Consider the following 23,774-nt stretch of genomic DNA (forward strand, 5'->3'; position numbering starts at 1 on the left):
GAAATGCCATACCTTCCAAAGAGTGAAGGCTGAACATCAAAGTCCGGCAGGAAAATTACAACCTTTACCAATCCCAGAATGGAAATGGGAAGAAATAGGAATGGATTTCATCACCGAACTACCCATGACCAATAAAAAGAAGGATATGATATGGGTAATCGTGGACCGGTTGACGAAAAGCGCACACTTCTTAGCGGAAAATCAGCAGGATAAAGGAGAAAAACTCATCGATCTTTACATCAAAGAGATCGTGAGTAAACATGGAGTGCCCAAGAAGATAGTGTCAGATCGAGGATCCGTGTTCACATCAGCATTTTGGAAGCAACTACATGAAGCTTTAGGATCCAAGTTGGACTATAGTACCGCCTATCATCCTCAGACAGGTGGACAAACAGAGAGAACAAACCAGATATTAGAGGATATGCTTAGGGCTCGTGCCCTAGACTTCGGAGGATCATGGGAGGAGAACTTGCCACTAGCAGAGTTTCCATACAATAACAGCTATCAAAGCAGCATCAAGATGGCACCATTCGAAGCTCTGTATGGACGGAAGTGTAGATCACCAATCTGCTGGTATGAGGCAGGATCAAGCAAGGAGTTCAATCCTGATTATGTCAAGGAAAAACAACAAATCATTGACATTATAATAGATAGGCTTAAGATAGCTCAAAGTCGACAGAAGAGGTATGCCGACCAAAAGAGAAGGACATGGGAGCCACAAGTTGGAGACATGGTATATCTTAAGGTAAGCCCGATGAAAGGTCTTCAGAGATTTGGAGTAAAAGGGAAGTTAAGCCCTAGATACATCGGACCTTTCAAGATACTGAGCCAAAACCGAGTATTAGCCTTTGAATTGGAACTACCAGGAAGGTTAGCACAAGTTCACAACATATTCCATGTGTCGCAACTCAGGAAATGCTTAAAAACCCCAGATGAGCCAGTATCACATGATGAGCTCGAGTTACAACCAGATTTGACATACATCGAGAAGCCAGCGAAGATTCTCGAGGAGAACTGGAAACAACTCAGGAATCGAGCTATTAAGTACTGCAAGATACAATGGAAACATCACCCCGAGAGGGAAGCCACCTGGGAAAAGGAGGAAGACCTGAGGAAAACATACCCCGAACTCTTCAGGTATTACAACCACAACTTCGGGACGAAGTTTTCTTTAAGGGGGAAAGGCTGTAATGTCCCAGGTTTAGAGACGATCGAGGGGTAGATTTTAGAAAGGGATGTGCATTGCATCGTAAATTCTGGGGAAATTTCGCGCTTTTAAAACAAAACTGCATCGAAGGGGGACAAGTTTCTCTCTCGACATCTTACAGGGTTAGGGTTTCGAGAGTGCGACAAACTCGTTCCTTATTCAACTAAATTAGGGTTTTGAGAAGAGAGAAGAGTTATTGCATCACAAACTTAAGTTGCATGATTGAATTCAAATTTAAGTTGCATGATTGAATTCAAACCTAAGTTGAATTTGAATTTCAAATTCAAACATTAAATAAATATCTCATAATTCAATTGTGAGGAAATTCATTAAGTGAATTATAAATAACACACAATATAAACAATACAAATAATAAGTAAAGCTCATTAGAGAAAACCTTGAGCTTTATTGATTAACAAACAATATACATTGTCTTTACGATATTCACAATTGAAATAAAAGAATATTACAAAACATTACAAGAATTGGCAAAATAGAAAAAGAAAAGAAAAGAAAAGTACAATGTATTGATCTATCCTAAAACTACAAGCTAATCTTCATATGATGCTTGAGCCTGAAGATTTTCATCTTCACTTGATCATCACCTTGGATCCCTGCACACAAACACAACAAAGCAAGAGTTATGCCAAGTGGCAAAGCCACTTGGCAGGTTAGAAGAAAAATGGCAAATGAAGGGATATGCTCACAGCTCTGCCGAGCTGATCTGCTCAAAGCCAAGTACAAACCGGATACCAAGCATCTGGTACACACACACAGCCAGCCTGCTCACCAGGCAGTGTGCATGTAGCACAACACACACACACCAGTAGTGAGTCACCAAGGGTGCCAGGCCTTGTTGTCGACCAGGAGAGCAAAGCAAGGTTCACATAAAACCTTTTCCACCGCCAGAACCAGCAATTTATCAACAAGCAGCTTGGTAAGTCACCAGATAGCAAGAACACAAGAACAGGAAGAACAGCACTGCTGTTCAACCTGTCCAAAATCACCACAGGACCAACTCAAGCATCACAGGCTTGCAAGGAGGAGCAGGGCAAGCATAAGATCAACATAGAAGCAATCCTCTACAACAACAAAACCATCTAGGAGCTGGAGTGAGGTATAAACCAAATCAACCTGAGCAAAACCAAGTTTTGCTCATAAATAAGCATCCAATGCATCACAGAAGCACAGAAGGGTAGAATACCCTGTTTGTGTCATCATCTGGCTGTAAAGCCATTTGGTGCAAGCAAATATGGGTAAGACCACTAGGCAATCATCCTATGGGAACATCAGTTATGCAAATCAGTGCATAACTCAAGAAATCTAGCAAGGGATGAAGTCACAGCTAGCCTAGCCCACACACTTAGCACCTACAGCTAACTATGCCATCTGACTATAGACAATTCCTTGTCTATATATTTTGTCAACATCAAAAGCCACAGGAAGTCCAATATTGGATCAAGCCAGTGAACAGCTGTTCCATTCCAGCAAACAATCACCAACCAAAGCAAGTCACAGAGAGGGGAGCAACCATGACAGCATCACAAGTGCTGCCAGGGCCACCTCAACCCTAAGCTAGCACAAGAAACCACACATCATTATCCATTTGGATTCAGTAGAGGGCTAGGGTACCAACCAGAGGTTGTCATCCAGCTAGCCCTAGCTAATTTAATTGATATGATCATCACTGTGTCACAGTTCACATCATTTATCCATTTATCAAGGAAAAATAAACAGATAAATGAAACAGATAAGCTACTGATGCACAGAGCCTTGCAGATGATCCAATGGATCATTGCAAGCATCCACTGATGCTTGTGCAAGCACCAGCACACACAGGCTAAGCCTGTATGAAGCACACACAGCACTGGATGAGCACCAGTGAGTCACAGAGAGGAGCACACAATTAGTCACAAGCAAGTATTGATCAATTGATCATCAGAGCACCACTAGCTCTTGCTACAGATTGCCACAACCAAGTACAGTAACAGGAATCAACCAGCCACTGAATAAATCCAACCATGTCATTACTGAATCAATAGATAACTGAAATAATAACCTTATGAATATATCCAGTAGCACATCAAATGCTTGATGAACCACTGGATCATAATACACAAGCAAAGCACATATCAATTCATCACTGAATAACACTGATAAGCCCACAGTAATGCTCAATTGAGCATAATCATGAATTGAGCACAAGAATTAGCACACAATTGCTCTGGCACTTGCAAAATTGCAAGAACTACACACTGTAATCAAGCCAGGGCAATATACATGAATACACTTGAGTATCAGGCAAGCTTATTAACAAGAACAGAGGCACAGAGATAGAATTAGACAAGAAATGCAAGAATAACAAGCACTTAGACTAGAAATTCTTGCACAGAGGCATGTCAGGGTTGCACACAGCAGGAGCATGAGCACTGGCATGGCCATGGCAACAATGGCCAAGGCCAGTGGAGCCCAACAGTATGAACAACATAGCAGTAGCAGCACAACAACTAGCACAACAACAGCACAGCAGCAAACGCTTGCACATCGAGCATGGGCACGGCAAGCTTCTCCACGAGGTGGAGCAGCCGTGGCCAGAACTAGAGGAGGAGGAAGAAGAACAAGCACATGAGAGTGAGAGAGAAGGGTGGCGCACGTACCTGGGGCGAGCAATCAAGCAGATGCGGCCATGGCGGCCACGGCGGCGCGTGCCGAGTGCTCGGTAGCACCTGGCCAGGCCAGGCCATAATCCGACAAGCGCCGCAGCGCCCCACACCACCGCGGTGAGGCCCACGGTGGTGCCATCGCGCCTGGAACCCTGGGAGCAGCGGGATCGCCACGATCCCGTAACCCTAGCCGCCGCGAAGGGGGTCGAGGACGAGAGGGAGCAGCGCTTGCTCCAGATCGACGCGGATAGATCGACGCGCCGTCAAGCGCCGCGTCGATTGCGCCCCATGGCGAGGGCCAAGTCCGACGGAGCTCGCCGGAATCGAGCGGCGACGGCTTGGGCGACGTAGGTCGCCAGAGAGGGGATTAGGGTTAGGGTTTCGGACGCGCGAGAGAGAGAGAGAGGAGTGAGGCTGGTCGAGCCGGACCAGGTGGGTCGGTTCGACCTAACCCCACTGGGTTACACCGACAGGTGGGCCCAGGGGCAAAACTGCCATTTCACATTTCTTTAATAATACAGAAACTTTGAAAATACATAACAGCTCTAAAAAATAATTAAAAATATGAAAACCACTCAGTATAAAAAACTCTATCATAATAAAATATGAAATGGAATTTTTGAAGTTAAACAAAAATAAGTTCAAACTTGATGATTTAAATAATCATTTAAATCACACATTTTATTTTCAATAATGAAAATAAGTCCATAAATTCTTTTGGACTTTAAAAAACACCTTGACAACATTTCAAGGTTGTATTTTGCCCTAAAAAGAGTATCCCTAAGTGATTCTTAGTATTAACCTCTCACATGAAATAATAAAGACATCGGAAGGGGGAACAAACCCTAAAACTGGAATCATGCATCAATGCTTCTTTAACCATTGCCCTTATCGGACAATGATGCTATTTTTCAGCAACAGAGGACAAGGGTCAGTCCACACCATCCAACTGCAACACTTTGTAGTGTTCAGGCAAGTTCAACGCTTGCTCATGTCATTTGAGTATTTTTACCAAATTACTTGCAAAGTACTATGTTTATCACTATTGCATAAAAAGCAAAACCACTATTTTCATAACTATGAATAAGACTATGTGGTGGGCAATGGAACCATGGATTGTGTTGATATGGTGGAGGTTCCATTGCAAGGGTTTATATCCATCTAGGATTAAACAACAAATGTCGTCCAGTGATTCTTGTGCCGTAATAACCGTGTTAACCATAAGATCTAGAGTGGGACGGAATAGTCAATAGTATTTCCACCTCTTGTACATCAACGGATGCGCTTACCGTAGCGGTTGTATCTTGCGGAGCAATTGGTGGGTGGGGAGCCCCTTGTAATTCCCCACGGTATAGCTGTTGCTTACCGTAGCGGTTGCTGCTTGCGGAACAATTGGTGGGTGGGGATCCCCTTCTAATTCCCCACGGTAATGTGGTCTATGATGGGTTGCAGCTGCCGGCGAAGGAGTTTGGTTCGATCCCAGACTATCGTCGTGGTCGGGGTCCGTCCTTAAGTGGTGTAAGTGGACCGACAAGGACCCAGGGTCGGGGTTTGCAACAAAGGGTGGGTGTGCGAGGTGGCGGAGGAATATGATTGGCTATGACCTTATACCGGGCCTCACACCGAAGGAAGTGTGGACGGGAAAGCTGCCCGGTTGGCACCAAGGTTAAGATCTCTTATGGGTAAAGCAACACACCTCTGCAGAGTGTAAAGAACCGTTACCTGTCACTCCCTGTTCCGGGATATGGAACTACGAATGCGGCCGGAAAGGAGCTCCATGAAGTTCTAGTAAACTGGTGAAGGCTGACGAACATAGTTCTTTGAAATAAAAGCAACCTCTTGAAGAAATGTTTATAAAAACTTGCATTGGTATTAGACTTTCTGGTCTAATATCGTAGCTAGTGCATTAAACACCTCTTTTCTATAATGAACTTGTTGAGTACGCTCGTACTCATACCACTCTTAAATCCCCTGCTTAGATTGTCTGAACCATCTAGAGGAGGACAACGACAACCCTGAGGAGCCGACATCATCGGCTATGAAGAACCAGACCTCTCTGGAGGTGTCGAAGGTGTAGACTACCTTATCTACGGAACCGGGGAGGGTTCCGGAGGAGAGCAAGCTTAGACCGATAAGTAGTAGTAGTATCCGAGCAGTACGAACTCTTAGTACTTTACTGCTCGCGGGAATAAATGTATAACTTAGTAAGACTCATGTATTATAAGTTAAGTTGGGTTCGCCTCGAACCCAGGAGTATCCCTCTTAGGACCCAAGAGGAGCTCCGAGATGATATGTACATTATGCTTGTAATAATAAATGAATGAGTTATGGACCTGCTATGTTCTGTTGTACTACTCTGAGGGATGTAATATTTGCGGAATGGTACTTCGTGAATGTTATATCAACGATTGGCATACTACAACATGCAGTGGTATGCAGGGTCACCACAAAGAAACTATTCTCTATATCGATGTCTGGTAAAGCGGCGCATTGGTATAAATTACTGAAGAATGGGGATTCTCTTGATTGGAAGGATATTGTGCCTCTATTTTATTCTAAATTCTATCCTCCAAGTGAAATCCACAAAGACCGGAACCGCATATATAATTTCTGGCCTCATGATGGCGAGAGTATTGCCCAAGCATGGGGGAGATTGAAGTCTTTAATGCTCAAATGCCCCATTCATGAGCTTCCTGGTAATATCATCATTGATAATTTCTATGCAAGACTTTCTTTTCAAGATAAAACCTTGCTGGATACTTCTTGTTCTGGATCATTTACACGCAACAAAGAAGAGTTTAAAAGGGACCTTCTTGATCGGATTCAGGAGAATACTGAAGGATGGGAGAACGACAAAGATAGAGAGTGAGGTATAAATTATAATTATGAATGCATTGAAACTTTAATGGATACTGATAAATTTCGTAATATGAGTGCTACTTATGGTCTTGATTCTCAAGTCGTTGCAAATTTTTATAAAGCTTTTGCCTCTCATTTTGAATTGCCTAGGAAGAATTTTGATAAGTATCATGAACCATATAAAGATAAAATTGATTCATCTATAAATAAATGTGTTGTAATTGAAACTGTTGATCATATTCTTCCTGAAGCTTATATTGAAAAAACTCCTTTCCCTGCTAAAATGAAGGAGTATTCTGTTATAAATAGTGTGGTTAATAAAAGTGCAAAGAAACCTATAGAACTTGAAGAGCAAATAAAGGTTGAACCTGCTATTGCAATAGTTAAAGATCTTGTGACTGAAAATGTGGAAGATGGTCATATTATTTTCTGTGAAGATGCTTCTAATATTGTTTCGCATCCTAATAAGTCTAGGAAAACTAGTGTTCCTATGCTCTCTGTTAGAATTGGTGATCATTGCTATTACGGTTTATGCGATATTGGTGCAAGTATTAGTGCTATTCCTTATGAGCTTTACATGGAGATCATGCATGAAATTGGTTATTGTGAACTTGAAGATATTGATGTGGTTATTCGGCTAGCTAATAGAGAAACTATCTCTCCAATCGGTATTGTTCGAGATGTGGAAGTTCTATGTGGTCAGATTAAATATCCTGCTGACTTTTTGGTACTTGGTTCTGCTGCTAGTAAGTCTTGTCCTATTATTTTTGGTAGACCTTTTCTAAATACTTGTGGAGCTGTTATAGATTGCAAGAAAGAGAAAATTGTGACTAAATTTGCTGGTGAATCTTATGAGTTTAATTTTTCTAAATTTGCCAAAACTCCTTATAAAGCTGATTTGCCTAATAATGATTTTAGAGTTGAACAGTGTGCATCTATTGCTCTTGCTCCTAATAATCCTTTGCAGTAAAATTTGGAGGATAGTGAGAGTGAAGTCTTTAGGGAAGAAAGAAATGAGCTTGATGAAATTTTCCTTCGTCAACCTATTCTTAAACATGGCTTGCCGGTTGAAGATCTAGGTACAACACCACCACCAAAGTAAGATCCTGTTTTTGATTTAAAACCATTGCCTGATAATCTTAAATATGCTCATATTGATGATAAGAAAATATATCCTGTTATTATTAGTTCTAAGCTTTCAGAGTTCGGGGAAGAAAGGTTATTGGAAATATTGAAGAAACACCGAGGAGATATTGGCTACACTCTTGATGACTTGAAGGGGATTTCTCCTTCTATTTGCCAACATGCCATTAATATGGAAGATGATGCAAAGCCTATTGTTGAACATCAGCGTCGTCTAATTCCTAAGATGAAGGATGTGGTAAGGAATGAGGTATTAAAACTTCTTGAAGCTGGTATTATATATCCTATTGCTGATAGTAGATGGGTTAGTCCTGTGCATTGTGTTCCTAAGAAAGGAGGAATAACTGTTGTGCCTAATGATAATGATGAGCTCATCCCTCAAAGAGTAGTTGTAGGGTATAGAATGTGCATTGATTATCGAAAAGTTAATAAAGTTATTAAGAAAGATCATTACCCTTTACCTTTTATTGATCAAATGTTAGAAAGGTTGTCTAAAAATACTCATTTTTGCTTTCTTGATGGTTATTCTGGGTTTTCACAAATTGCTGTTAAAACTAAGGATCAAGAGGAAACCACTTTCACTTGTCCCTATGGAACTTATGCTTATAGGCGTATGCCTTTTGGTTTATGTAATGCTCCTGCTACTTTTCAAAGATGCATGTCTGCTATTTTTCATGGCTTTTGTGAGAAGATTGTAGAGGTATTCATGGATGATTTTTCTGTCTATGGGAATTCTTTTGACAATTGCTTGCGAAACCTTGATAAAGTTTTGCAGAGATGTGAAGAAACTAACCTTGTTCTTAATTGGGAGAAATGTCACTTTATGGTTAATGAAGGAATTGTATTGGGACATAAAATTTCTGAGAGAGGTATTGAAGTTGATAGAGCTAAAGTTGAAGCAATTGAGAAGATGCCCTATCCTAGGGATGTTAAAGGTATTCGTAGTGTTCTTGGTCATGCTGGGTTTTATAGGAGATTTATTAAATACATTTCTAAGATTTCAAAGCCTCTTACTAATCTTCTTCAAAAAGATGTACCTTTTGTTTTTGATGATGATTGTAAGGAAGCTTTTGAAACTCTAAAGAAAGACTTAACAACTGCTCCTGTAGTTGAACCTCCTGATTGGAATTTACCTTTTGAAATTATGTGTGATGCTAGTGATTTTGCTGTAGGCGTTGTCCTTGGACAGCGAATAGATAAAAAATTGAATGTTATTCATTATGCTAGTAAAACTCTTGATGCTGCCCAAAGAAATTATGCTACAACAGAAAAAGAATTGTTAGCTGTAGTCTTTGCTTGTGACAAGTTTAGACCTTATATTGTTGATTCAAAAGTTACAATTCATACTGATCATGCTGCAATTAGATACCTTATGGAAAAGAAAGATGCTAAGCCAAGGCTTATTAGATGGGTGCTTCTTTTGCAAGAATTCGATTTGCATATTATAGATAGGAAAGGTGCTGATAATCCTATTGCTGATAATTTGTCTAGACTGGAAAATTTTGCTTATGATCCTGTTCCTGTTAATGATAGTTTTCCAAATGAATAATTGGCTGTAATAAAGGTGAGCTCACGAGATAGTCCTTGGTATGCCGATTATGCTAACTTTATTGTTTCCAAGTACTTGCCTCCAACCTTTTCAGCTCAGCAAAGGAGGAAATTCTTTTATGACTTGAGGCATTATTTTTGGGATGACCCACACTTATATAAAGAAGGAGTGGATGGTATTATGCGAAGATGTGTTCCCGAATATGAACAACAAGAGATATTGAGTAAATTCCATGGTAGTGCTTATGGAGGACATCACGCCGGAGATAGAACCGCGCAAAAGGTTCTACAATCGGGTTTTTATTGGCCAACTCTCTTTAAAGATGCAAGGAAATTTATTTTATCTTGTGATGAATGTCAAAGGGTTGGTAATATCTCCAGACGCAATGAAATTCCTATGAATTATACTCTTGTTATTGAACCATTCGATTGTTGGGGATTTGACTTCATGGGACCTTTTCCTTCTTCAGAAGGTAACACTCATATACTTGTTGCTGTTGATTATGTTACTAAATGGGTGGAAGCCATACCCACAAAAAGTGCTGATGGTGAGACCTCTTTAAGAATGCTTTTAGATATTATTTTTCCTAGATTTGGAGTTCCTAGATATCTTATGACTGATGGAGGTTCTCATTTTATTCATGGTGGTTTTAGAAAAACTCTTGCTAAATATGGTATTAATCATAGGATTGCTTCCGCTTATCATCCTCAAACTAGTGGGCAGGTAGAATTAACAAATAGAGAGATTAAATCTATCTTGCAAAAGACTGTTAATAAATCTTGAAAAATTGGGCTAGTAAATTGAAGGAAGCACTATGGGCTTATAGAACTGCTTATAAAAATCCTATGGGGATGTCACCTTATAAAATGGTTTATGGGAAAGCTTGTCATTTACCTTTAGAACTAGAGCACAAAGCTTATTGGGCTGTAAGAGAACTAAATAAAGATCCTAAACTTGCCGGTAAGAAGAGATTGCTACAATTGAGTTCTCTAGATGAATGGAGAAGTGAAGCTTATGAAAATGCTAAACTCTTTAAAGAGAAAGTTAAGAAATGGCATGATAGAAGAATTATCAAAAGAGAATTTAATGTTGGGGATAAAGTCCTATTGTATCGGTCTCGTCTCAGATTTTTTGCAGGGAAATTGCTCTCAAAATGGGAAGGACCATATGTCATTGTGGAGGTGTATCGCTCAGGGGCAATTAAAATTAGTTCTCTGCAAGGCGATGCCACACAAGTAGTGAATGGACAAAGACTCAAGCATTATATCTCTGGAGATTCTTATAATGAAGATGTTGATGTTATTCGAGTGGTAACCCCGGAAGCTTTCATCAAAGGTCAAATTGACAGTTCTGCAGAGTTCGACTTTGAATAGGTAACTTGATCTTGGTAATAAAAAGTCCGCGTTTAACTTTCCGAACAATGTTTTTGCTGTTTTTGGAAAATATGAAAAATTACGAGATCGAAACGGAGTGGAGGAGACGCACGAGGGCGTGCCCCCATAGGCCGGCGCGGGCCCCAGGCTGGCCACGCCGCCCTATGAGGAGGGCCCCTCGTTGTCCCTCTCCGACTCTGGTTCGACCTGGTACTTTCCTTCTGTCGTAAAAATTTCTTCTATATAATCCCCCGGACCCCTGAAGGTCCGTATATCGTTTTCTCGTCGTGTTTTGTTTCGAGCTGTTTTCTGCCAGGATCTGTTTGATCTAGAGCCACCATGTCTTCGTCGGGAACTCCGAAGGATAGCTTCTTTGAGGACGTCTGATACGTCTCCAACATATCGATAATTTCTTATGTTCCATGCTTGTTTTATGATGATACACACATGTTTTATACATACTTTATGTCATATTTATGCATTTTCCGGCACTAACCTATTAACAAGATACCAAAGAGCCAGTTGCTGTTTTCTGCTGTTTTTGGTTTCAGAAATCCTAGTAAGGAAATATTCTCGGAATTGGACGAAATCAACGCCCAGGGTCTTATTTTTCCACGAAGCTTCCAGAAGTCCGAAAGGGAAACGACGTGGGGCGACGAGGTGGCCACGCAACAGGGCGGCGCGGCCTACCCCCTGGCCGCGCGGCCCTAGCGTGTGGGCCCCTCGTGGCGCCCCCTGACCTACCCTTCCGCCTACATATAGCCTTCGTCGAGAAAACCCCAGTACCGAGAGCCACGATACGGAAAACCTTCCAGAGACGCCGCCGCCGCCAATCCCATCTCGGGGGATTCAGGACATCGCCTCCGGCACCCTGCCGGAGAGGGGAATCATCTCCCGGAGGACTCTTCATCGCCATGATCGCCTCCGGAGTGATGTGTGAGTAGTTCACCCCTGGACTATGGGTCCATAGCAGTAGCTAGATGGTTGTCTTCTCCTCATTGTGCTATCATTGTCGGATCTTGTGAGCTGCCTAACATGATTAAGATCATCTATTTGTAATGCTACATGTTGCATTTGTTGGGATCCGATGAATATGGAATACTATGTTATGTTGATTATCAATCTATCATCTATGTGTTGTTTATGATCTTGCATGCTCTCCGTTATTAGTAGAGGCTCTGGCCAAGTCATTACTTGCAACTCCAAGAGGGAGTATTTATGCTCGATAGTGGGTTCATGCCTCCATTAAATCTGGGACAGTGACAGAAAGTTCTAAGGTTGTGGATGTGCTGTTGCCACTAGGGATAAAACATCAATGCTTTGTCTAAGGATATTTGTGTTGATTACATTACGCACCATACTTAATGCAATTGTATGTTGTTTGCAACTTAATACTGGAAGGGGTGCGGATGCTAACCTGAAGGTGGACTTTTTAGGCATAGATGCATGCTGGATAGCGGTCTATGTACTTTGTCGTAATGCCCAATTAAATTTCACACTACTCATCATAACATGTATGTGCATTGTCATGCCATCTCTATTTGTCAATTTCACAACTGTAATTTGTTCACCCAACATGCCATATCTTATCGGAGAGACACCACTAGTGAACTGTGGACCCCGGTCCATTCTTTACATCGAATACAATCTACTGCAATACTCGTTCTTACTGTTTTCTGCAAACATCATCATCCACACTATACATCTAATCCTTTGTTACAGCAAGCCGGTGAGATTGACAACCTCACTGTCACGTTGGGGCAAAGTATTTTAGTTGTGTTGTGCAGGTTCCACGTTGGCGCCGGAATCCCTGGTGTTGCGCCGCACTACACTCCGCCGCCATCAACCTTCAACGTGCTTCTTGGCTCCTACTGGTTCGATAACCTTGGTTTCTTACTGAGGGAAAACTTGCTGCTGTACGCATCACACCTTCCTCTTGGGGTTCCCAACGGACGTGTGCTTGACGCGTCATCAACGTCGTCAACCCGTACATGAACGAGCTGAAGATGCACCCCAATGAATTGCTGCTCGTAGATGGAGAGTTGCAGATCAAAGATGTCCAGGGTCCTAAAGGAGAAGTAAGCTTGGAAGACAGGATGGAGAAACTAGAGCAAGAGGTCTTCAACTACAAGAAGATGGCTGAGCGTGAAGTGGACATCTTCCACAAGATTGTGTCTGAACTTATTGATGGACACAAGAAGGAGACTGCAAGGCTGTGGGACGACATCCTCTCGCTTCACGACACCACCAACAAACTCCAAGCTCAACTCTATGATGTTCAGAATCAAAACTGTGAGTATGAAAACAGGTTTAAACACATAAGCTATGCTGCTAGTTTCAGGATTCCTGAGACCAAGATGTCGTTTGTTGATGGAGAGCCTCTTCCTTGGAAGTCTGATGATGGGAAGAATTCATCAACACCACCGCCGAAGGAGTAATTCATCATTGGTATTGGCACCCCCTTGGTTTGTTCCAAGCTTGGGGGGAGTGCCGCGGTATCACATCATCACTATCTTTTACCTTTTTACTATCAAGTAGTGTTATATCATGAGTAGGGAAGTTATCATATAAGATGGTTGCAGTGTGGAAGTATTTCTCCTTTAGTTGGTTATCTATGTATCCCTTGGCGTGAGTTATCGTTATGGAATATTAATGAGAAGTTTTATCATTTACATATTGCACACCTTATTTTAGTTTGCAATCTCTATTATATGATTGATCTTGTTGTTAGTATTGGTATCACTTTGAGAGCATTGAGTAAATCTATTTGGTTTTGGCAAACTTAGCATTGGTCAATAGCAACAAAACTTTGAGGGTTAAGTAAAAAAGAGAAATACATGTAGATAAGTTGTTTCATTATCTTTGTTTCTTGTTAGCTCTTAGCTTATTATTCTGAAGTTAAAATTGTTTGTGCTTACAAGGAAGATGCATGATTGTTTCTATCACATGTGTATTTGTTTGTTTCCCTCAACTCTTATGCTTGCTAATCAACCTTGCTAGCCAAAGACCTGTACAGAGAGGGAATGCTTCTCGTGCATCCAAACCTTAACCCAAACCTATGCCATCGGTGTCCACCATAACTACCTACTATGTGGTATTTCCTTCCATTCCAAGTAAATACTTCATGTGCTACCTTTAAACAATTCAAAATTTATCATCCCTTATTTGTGTCAATGTTTTATAGCTCATGAGGAAGTATGTGGTGTTTTATCTTTCAATCTTGTTGGGCGGACTTTCACCAATGGACTAGTGGCTTCATCCACTTATCCAATAATTTTGCAAAAAGAGCTGGCAGCGGGGTTCCCAGCCCCCAATTAATTAACTTTCATTAATAATTCTCTTCACATGTTTTGCTCTGATTCATCAGTAAGCAACTTAATTTTGCAAATAGACACTCCTCCATGGTATGAGATTGTTGGAAGGCACCCGAGGATTCAGTTAGCCATGGCTTGAGAAAGAAAAGATTGGGAGGAGTGTCATCAATAAATAAAAAAAACTAAAGTACATGTGTAAACAAAAGAGAAGAGGGATGATCTACCTTGCTGGTAGAGATAACGTCCTTCATGGGAGCCGCTCTTTGGAAGTCTGTTTGGCAAGGGGGTTAGAGTACCCACTACCATTCGTTGACAACAACAAACACCTCTCAAAACTTTACTTTTATGCTCTTTATATGATTTCAAAACTTGAAAAGCTCTAGCACATGATTTAATCCCTGCTTCCCTCTGCGAAGGGCCTATCTTTTACTTTATGTTGAGTCAGTAAACCTATTTCCCTCCATCTTAAGCAAGCAATTGAGTTGTTGTGATCAAACCATTTATATTGTGATCTGCTTAATCATGCCTTTTATTCTTCCTTGTTTAGTACAAGTTTTATCTGAATGAATATAGCTTTGAAAGTTATCAATGATTATGAGGAGATTATTATGATTGAGTATGCAAGTTGTCCCATATAAGCTTTAACATAAGAGCGCTGCTCGACAGATAAGTACAACCTGTTAATTGTTCTCTGACCAAGAACGAAGTTTGCCATCACCAATTATGATTTCTTATGCACCTTTATTTGTGATTACCTTCTACTTGTTTCAAGTTGAATTATATGAGGAAGTTTTTCACTAGAATGTCTTGTGTGAATTAATATGATGCTTCTTGTCCGTATTTGGTTTATCGACTCTTCACTCCATAAACATGTGGTCTTGTTTACCGAGTTCAGTTTCGCTTGGGGACAAGCGAAGTCTAAGCTTGGGGGGAGTTGATACGTCCATTTTGCATCACTATTTTATATCATAATTTACTGTTATTCATTGATATATTTCATATTTAGAGATGATACTTATGTTATTTCATCTATTTTGCATGTTTCATGATTATTGGAGAATCGCGCACCGGAGTTAGGATTCTGCTGGAAAAAGCACCATCAGAATGCAATATTTCGGAAGACCAACAATTGATGGAAATTACACGGAAAATCTTGTTTTTCCAGAAGACGGAGCTAGCCAAAAGGAGGAGCCGAGGAGGGCCGCCATGGCCCCCCCATAGGCCGGCGCGGGCCCAGGCCTGGCCGCGCCGCCTTGAGGGGAGGGGGCCCACAGCCCCCTCTGGCCGCCTCTCCTCCGCGTACTTCTTCGTCCCGGAAACCTAAGCTCCAGAGCATAGTCGCGAAGAGTCACAGCCGCCTCTGCGGGGCGGAAAACACCAGAGAGAAAAGAGCTCTCCGGCAGGCTAAAATCTGCCGGGGAAATTCCCTCCCGGAGGGGGAAATCGAAGCCATCGTCACCGTCATCGAGCTGGACATCATTGGGATCATCATCACCATCATCTCCATCATCATCACCGCCATCTCCACCGCTGCACCTCGTCACCGCCGTAACATCTAGGGTTGAATCTTGATTGTTTGATAGGGGAAACTCTCCCGGTATTGATTTCTACTTGTTATTGATGCTATTGAGTGAAACCATTGAACCAAGGTTTATGTTCAGATTGTTATTCATCATCATATCACCTCTGATTATGTTCCATATGATGTCTCGTGAGTAGTTCGTTTAGTTCTTGAGGACATGGGTGAAGTCTAAATGTTAGTAGTGAATTATGTTGGGTAATATTCAATGGTTTGATATTTAAGTTGTGGTGTTATTCTTCTAGTGGTGTCATGTGAACGTCGACTACATGATACTTCACCTTTATGGGCCTAGGGGAATACATATTGTATTCGTTTGCCAATTGCGGGGTTGCCGGAGTGACAGAAACCTGAACCCCCGTTGGCATATCGATGCAGGAGGGATATCAGGATCTCAGAGTTTAAGGCTGTGGTTAGATTTATCTTAATTACTTTCTTGTAGTTACGGATGCTTGCAAGGGGTATAATCACAAGTATGTATTAGTCCTAGGAAGGGCGGTGCATTAGCATATGTTTACCCACACAACACTTATCAAAACAATGCAGATTAATCAGCTATAAGAAGCGAAAGCACTAGACTAAATTCCCGTGTGTCCTCAAGAACGTTTGGTCATTATAAGTAAACAAACCGGCTTGTCCTTTGTGCTAAAAATGATTGGGCCACTCGCTGCAATTATTTCTCTCGCATTTTACTTACTCGTACTTTATTTATCCGCTATATCAAAACCCCCTGAATACTTGTCTGTGAGCATTTACAGTGAATCCTTCATCGAAACTGCTTGTCAACACCTTCTGCTTCTCGTTGGGTTCGACACTCTTATTTATCTAAAGTACTACGATACACCCCCTATACTTGTGGGTCATCAATGAACTATTTGTCTTCTGAGGTTGCCTTCCTTAGGAGCCATATTTTCCCAGTGGATGAGCCAATGTTGAACAGTCTTTGCATTGCGAGTTATTTGGTGTCTCTATAAGATAGCTGTGTGATTGAATTTCACCTTACTTGAGGGTGTTATGCGTGGAATGTTCGGGGTTGGTACATTATTAGGACCCAGATAGTGCTTCAGATTGCTAACATGGATCATATTATGGAGTTGTGTGCCTTCTGGCAGTTCCAGTTTATATGCTCGTGTACCAAATGTATGCACAATCTTAAGTTACTTCACATAACACCCCCACGGGTTTTTGCATATAAATTTGATCAGAACATAGCATACATGAATGTGTAACATATGCATCTATCAATACATCAAACACAACATATCCATTGCATCTCATTACTCATCTTATAGCAAAATATCCACCATTCACATATTATATATGTGATCACAATCATGTCGGCAGCTCATGTGATAATAATTAATTAGTGAAGATCATGGGGAGAGATTGATGCAAGTTTCTTCCACAAACCCATAGTCTAGAGGTGGACTAGTCCCTCTTCATCATGGTGGTGGCGATGATGGTGTTGATGGAGGCGGAGGAGCAACCGAGGTAACTCTGGCGGCATTTCCTCTCCCACTCTTTACACGAACACTTTTGTTTCATGTATTTCTCTGTTGTCGGTTGCCTACCTGCAACTTCAAGGGAGGCTCATATATAATCATTTTAGGTCAAAACTAACTGGATGGCATTGAAATCAGAATAAAAGAGTTCATGTGGCCAAGATGGGGCCACCAGAAGACTAGGGGTGGGCCGTGTTGTGGGCCCTATATCCTAGCCGAGGTGCCTCCTGGTCCATCTCCTTCGCTCATATATTGATAAATCTCAAAGTATTGATGTGGCAAAAATTCTAGGTCCTTGAAACTCAAAAGTAAGCAAAACCGGGTTTTCTTGGACTACATCATTAAAAACCAATGAAAGAGGAACTTTTTTTTTTGCAAATCCCCACTAATCAATTTAAAACGACGAGGGAACCTCAAATTTCATGTAAATATCATATCAAAATGGCCAAAGTTCATGGTGAAAACGTATCACTTGGCCAAGTGTTCGAAATACTCTCCTACACACTCCACTATGGGTGAGCACATTCTTAGGCACATCTTCATATGTCCATAATCCCAAATGGATGAAAAGGTTCAAGCATATGATCTCTTGTAGATGGCTCATAGTGATCTTTATTTCGACTTGATTAACCTCGAATCATTTCTTCTTCTTTTTTCCAGAATGATGATGTCTTGAAGTTAACCATGAATGCTCACAGAATCGTATTACCTCTATTTCAAAGATTAAAGCGTCCTCGTTTTTCGTGCTTTTTATTTGACCAAGAATTGCTTGAAATAAATAAATATTGTTTGTATGAAATTAAGTATTTTTCAATACGAATCCAACGATACTAATTACATATAATATAATCAAGATTTTGTTGCTTATTTCTTATTGTCAAAGTTCGTCTTGAAATATGTGTGCGCCTTATTCCTTGAAATAGAGGTAATATTCTTCAAGAATGCTTCCAATAGGTTCAACTCTCACATGACCATTCTTTGGATCACACCTTCAGTATCATTTTGGCCATCACTTCATTGTCTATGCAGAAACCCTTTCAAATATAACTTAATGCAAATATTAGTCCATATGATTTGTTATTAATTACCAGAATCACACATGGAGCTTCACGCTTTTTCAGTGGGCGTTTTGGCCCTCTAGAACACATCAGAAGCACCTTATGCACTATGGATTAATGGCAAAGATAGTATGTGCCAAGGTGGTTGAATGTGAGAGGGCCATGTCTTCTTGACTGCCGGTTGCTCGGTGAACCGATGGCACCACAAGAAGGTTCATTGAACAACCCGCCAGTCGAAGTCAAAGGGGAAGGGGGAGTTCATTGCACAAATATGGCGTGATGTAACCACACCGCGAGGGCAGAAGCGTACGAGGACTAACACCACACACCATAGATGGCAGGTGAGAGGTCGCGACACATGTCTTGCTTGCGGTTGCGGTGGAACACCACGACAAAGCTTTGTCACACATCTCGAGTGATTTTGGCCTTGTGCAAAGATGATGCGGTGAGCAATGCTGGCCCTCGCGAGTCTAGACATGTTGTCGTAGGCCCTAAATGTAGTCGCCAAAGGCGACTCTTTGACCTCAGATGAGTTTGGCGTGGTGCTAATGAGAAATGCAAAATCAAGATTCAAAAGGGGGGAGGGCGCGAATCGCAAAGGCTCCGCATCGGCGATGCATGTACGAATCATCTACTCAAGCTTAATATGTCTAGTTGACTATGGAGATCTTATTTTTGTTCTTGATGCTTTTAGATTGGTCACCATGAATGCTCTAGGTCAGTGAATGTTGGTGGTAGTTTGGCGAAGGAAAGAAACAGGTGCGCCGATCGAATTCAAACGCAGAGCATGCATGGTACCCGCCAGTCAATCAGGAACCGGAAAAAAGGTCACGGGAAGCAGGAAACCCGAGCTACCTAGCAAGACCTAGAATCCGGAAACAAAAAGAGGCAAGGCGACAAGACCCAGCCCGGCGTCCTCTTCGTAGAGGCGCTACCATTTCCTCGCAACATCACCTCCGAAACCGCATTGAAGAGCCGCCCATGCCGAGAACAAACGGGGCCGGCCGGCCGGCCGGGGCCACGCCAGTCGCCACCGCCGCTTCGCCGGTTCTCTCTCTCTTCTTTTTTCCATGTCGACTGTACAACCGTCCGAAAAAGGAAACGCGCGTACGCTTGCTCGCGTTGCGTCTGAACAGCGCCTACTCTAGTCTAGCGATCGATCTGGTCTAGTCTAGTCTAGTCTAGGCCGAAGAGCTCCAGCGCCGGGCCCGCGGCGGTGAGCAGGTCCAGCAGCCACTGCTCTTCGTCGACGAGGTCGTCCGCGGCCGTCGGCATGGCCTGGTCGCCGCCGTCGTCGGAGCGGGCGGGGTTGAGTTCGGGCCAGGGCCACGGGATGGGCGTGGGGGGCGGCGGCGCGCCCAGGCGGGTGTCGACGGAGGCCATGACGGTGGAGGCCGCGGCGGAGAAGGACGGGCCGCAGCTCTCCTCGTTGCCGTTGATGGTGACGAACCCGTCGTCGTCGCCCTTCCCCGGCGGCGAGGAGGAGGAGGAGATCTCCGTCTCCAGCCACCGCATCACCTCCTCCACCGACTCCTCCGCGACGCCCTCGTACTCCCCCTCCTTCTCCCCGAGCCCCAGCTCCTTCCACGAGAAGCAGCCGCCGCCCTCCCCGGGCACGGCGGCGACCTCCTCCGCGTCCCGCTTCCGCTTGCGTACGCCGGCGCAGTCCTCCATGGCCACCTCCTCCATCGATCTCCCCACCGACAGAAACCGAGAGAAACTCTGCTGTGCTCGGAGATGGAACCGCCCGCCAAGTGGAATGGGAAACAGAGTAGAGAGCAGCAGCGCGGTGGAGCGCCCGGCCGCGTCCACGTGGGTTTATATAGCCACGAGGCAGAGCAGCGGGACGTGGCTGCGCGGCGCGGGCGGCAGCGCCGTTTGGACCGTCCGATCCGCCGCGGGAGCGCGCATCCGGCGGCCTCGATCAGGTAGCTAGATAGAGAGATAGGGCCCCGCGGCGCGTGGCGCGTAGCGCGCTCCCCGCCTGGGGCGGCGCGCTTTCTGTGGACGCGGACGGGAACGGGGAAACTCTTTTTTGACTGGCTGACTGAGCGCTGCTCGGCCCGTGGTGGGTGCCAGTTGGGCTCTTGCCGAAATTGCTGCTCGTGACGGAAGCAGCCCAGCGTTTTCTGGGTCCTGTATTCATGGCCGCCAGCTGGTGCTTTGCTCCATCGGGCAGTTCCTACCTAAAAAAGAGGCTCTCGATCCGTCGCCGATCCACTGCCTGCCACAGATTTACCATTGGTTTCTTCTGCCTTCGGCAACAAGGATTCGTCCAGGATAACCACGTGAGCTGTACCGCGTTTTCTTCCCATACAGTTCTACTTCTTCTTTGTTCAAAAAAAAAAAGTTCTACTTCTTCTACACCATTATTAATTCCCCCGCAAAAAAAGAGTTAAACAAAACGAAAACTTCTATATGTGTATGTAGATCCGTGATGAAGCAGCTATACTGGGTGACTGGGAAAAGGGAGAACAGAGGCACGCCATTTTTCACTATCCCTTCTTCTTTTGTTTCTGAAATTTCACAAACCTATTAATAATCATCAACGGCCAGAGGATTAAACGCAGTAAAATTATCCTTGAACAAGATCAATCCAGCTCAAAAGATACTTGTGCCCGATAGTGCGAAGTATAGTTTAAATCTACTTACTTGTATTGGGAAACTTAAGATGGGGGTAATTACTTTGCGGACCCGTGTTCCCTGCTACGCGCTTAGAGGGGCCAAGTTGCTTGTAATACTTGATGTTTGAAATGTTGTTATCATCAGAATTTGACCGAATCAGAGGTGGGCCGTGATTAAAGATGGGCTTGAAGAATATACACGGAAGATATACGTGAATCGGCCTTCTGCACGAAGTTTGGGCTAGTTTGCCCGTGTATCTGTAAATATAGTAGGATACGTGTCGGTTAGATAGAATTTGGCTCGTACACGGTTGGGATTATTCCCACGTTAGAAAGTCTACGGACTATAAATATGTATCTAGAGTTATTGAGAAAAACAACAATCACGTTCACAACAAACCAATCCAGGCGCATCGCCAACCCCTTGTTTCGAGGGTTTCTTCCGGGTAAGCATCATGCTGCCTAGATCGCATCTTGCGATCTAGGCAGTATACGTTTATTCGTCGTTCATGCGTTGCTCGTGCTGAAGCCTTGTTGATGGCGAGCAACGTAGTTATCATAGATGTGTTAGGGTTAGCATTGTTTTACCACGATACATGCTTTTGTCCATGCTATCCCTAGACATCTAGCCGCCTTTACACCTATCTTAGGTGTAAGGGCGGCACCTTGCTTGATCCGTGTTTAGTAGATCCGATCTGTTATGATTGCTCCTTATTCTTCAAGGATTAGTTTGATATCTGCATAGTTAGGCCTTGCAAACGGGTTGAAGGATCCAGTAGCACGTAGGGTGTAGTTTGCTAGCCCTAGATAAGATGTTCCGGGAATCAACTCCATGTTGGTTTTTAGGCCTTATCTAGGGCTGGTTTATTATCATCTTACGTGGCTGCCAGGCTCAATCACGTGTAGGATGTTCCGATTATGCGGTGAAAACCCTAAATCGTCGTAGGTCGTTTTAGCTATATATTGATCAAGCATGACCACCATGTGATCGTAGACCTCATACGAACCATGGGTGGATCGGCTCCTTGAGCCGATTCACAGGACAACCTGAGAGCCGATCGAGGCTCGTATTTAATGTTTACGTGTATGCCATGCAGGAAACTAAGCGAAGCAGATCATCACCTTCCTGACCAGGTATAGGTCAGGTGGCACGCCCTTGCGCCAGCATCGGGACGTGCGTGCCGGAGCTTTGCGGGCCGTCGCTCGAGGGACCAGGGCCAGCCGCAGTTCTGGGAGCCTCCCGGCTTTTCGTGTTGCCCATCGTTGTTCGCCGGTGGGTTTCGGACGCCAACACATTCTGGCACGCCCGGCGGGACAGTCTTCGACATCAACGGCATCAATGGCATCGCCATATGCATCTGAGATGGCGGAAGGTCCTCCAGTTACGTACGAAGATCTGACTGAGGAGCTCAAGAAGAAGTATGACGATGTCAAAGCTATCTTCGAAGCCGACCTCATCGGCTCTTTCCAGAGGACCCGCTCACACGGCATCAGGTGGAAAGGGTTCTCACCTGAAGGCGCGCTCGATGGAGTGGACCTGTCTACCCCTTCAGAAGAACGCACCAGGTCTCTTCGTCAGGAGGTTAATCACATGGTAGCTCATTCGCTACACCGCCATTCTGAGAGCCTGGTGAACGCTTTGGAGCGTGTCGCGCTTCGGGTGATCCAGGAAATCATGAGACACCAGTACTCTCCGTCAGGACCTGCTCTAGGGACTCACCAAGGAGAGATACCACTCCAGACCCGACCACCGCTGCCATTCGCGCTGGCAGCACCAGAGGTGCCGAGTTCACCGGCATTCGTCGTCCACAAGATCGGTGGTGATCCTAGTGATTACCAGTTCTTGTATGAGGCGCCTAAGGAGATCCCGCACGGATACACGTGCACCTATGTGCCGATCGCAGAATCGGGCACTCACGAACTGTGATCGCAATGAGGGGTTTCTGGAACAGCAGGAGGGGCTTCTGGATCAGATCTTGAGAAGCAGACGTGGCTAACTAAGTATGCCACTCCAACAAATCTCCAAAGCTCAACTCCTGCAGCTAGCTCAGATCTTGAGAAGCAAACGTGGCTAGCTAAGTATGCTACTCCAGCGAATCTTCAGAGTTCGCCTCCTGCAGCTAGCACCGCGGATCAGATCAGTACCATCTTGAGAGACCAGTTCGGCATGGTGCCGAAAAGGAGGGCAATCGGCTATTCCAAGCCGTACCCCAACGAGTACGATTTGATCCCACTACCACCCAAATATCGGCTCCCTGAATTCTCCAAGTTTAGTGGGTCAGATGGCTCCAGTTCAATCGAGCATGTGAGCCGATATTTGGCGCAGCTGGGCACGATCTCAGCATCAGATGCACTACGCGTGAGGTTCTTCGCACAGTCCCTCACAGGATCGGCTTTCGGGTGGTACACCTCGCTACCACCAGATTCAATCCGGACTTGGAAGCAGATGGAAGAGCAGTGCCACATGCAGTATCACTCAGAGGCTTCCGAGGCTGGCATTGCCGATCTAGCACAAGTACGGCAGAAGCGCGGAGAAACAGTGTCAGAATACATCCAGCGCTTCAGGGCCATCAGGAACCGATGCTATTCGGCTCGTGTGACTGAAAAAGAAGCAGTCGAGTTGGCGGTGGTGGGTCTCGCATCGCCGATCAAGGATATGGCTTCCCAAGCAGACTACCCTTCACTGGCGCATATGGTTCAGAAACTGTCATTATATGAACAGCGCCACCCAGAGTTGTACCAGGACAAGTTCAAGCGTGCGGTAGTCCTGGTTGAGACAGAGGAAGGTGAAGGCTCTGCAGGGGATCAAGAGGTAGCAGTGGCTGAATGGACTCGGGGGGCAAGCCCCGTGTCCTGCAAGTGGGTTAAGCCACAAGGTCCTCCAAGGGGGTTTGACTTCGACG

The 23,774-nt window shown here is 44.1% G+C and overlaps 1 protein-coding gene across 1 annotated transcript; it reads right to left on the reverse strand.

Annotated features, from left to right (window-relative positions):
• Window positions 1-18,994: 18,994 nt before the first annotated feature.
• LOC139837534 (uncharacterized) lies at window positions 18,995-20,047 on the reverse strand. Its single transcript, XM_071826940.1, has one exon. The coding sequence runs from the start codon at window positions 19,934-19,936 to the stop codon at window positions 19,424-19,426; it is 513 nt and encodes a 170-aa protein (XP_071683041.1). The 5' UTR covers window positions 19,937-20,047; the 3' UTR covers window positions 18,995-19,423.
• Between the last annotated feature and the right edge of the window lie 3,727 nt (window positions 20,048-23,774).

The sequence above is a fragment of the Lolium perenne genome, chromosome 3, assembly GCF_019359855.2.
Source record: "Lolium perenne isolate Kyuss_39 chromosome 3, Kyuss_2.0, whole genome shotgun sequence".
Lineage (NCBI taxonomy): Eukaryota > Viridiplantae > Streptophyta > Magnoliopsida > Poales > Poaceae > Lolium > Lolium perenne.

What these genes read in the sequence shown, in the direction of transcription:
- LOC139837534 (XM_071826940.1), bottom strand. Translation starts at nt 19,936, where the DNA reads ATGGAGGAGGTGGCCATGGAGGACTGCGCCGGCGTACGCAAGCGGAAG.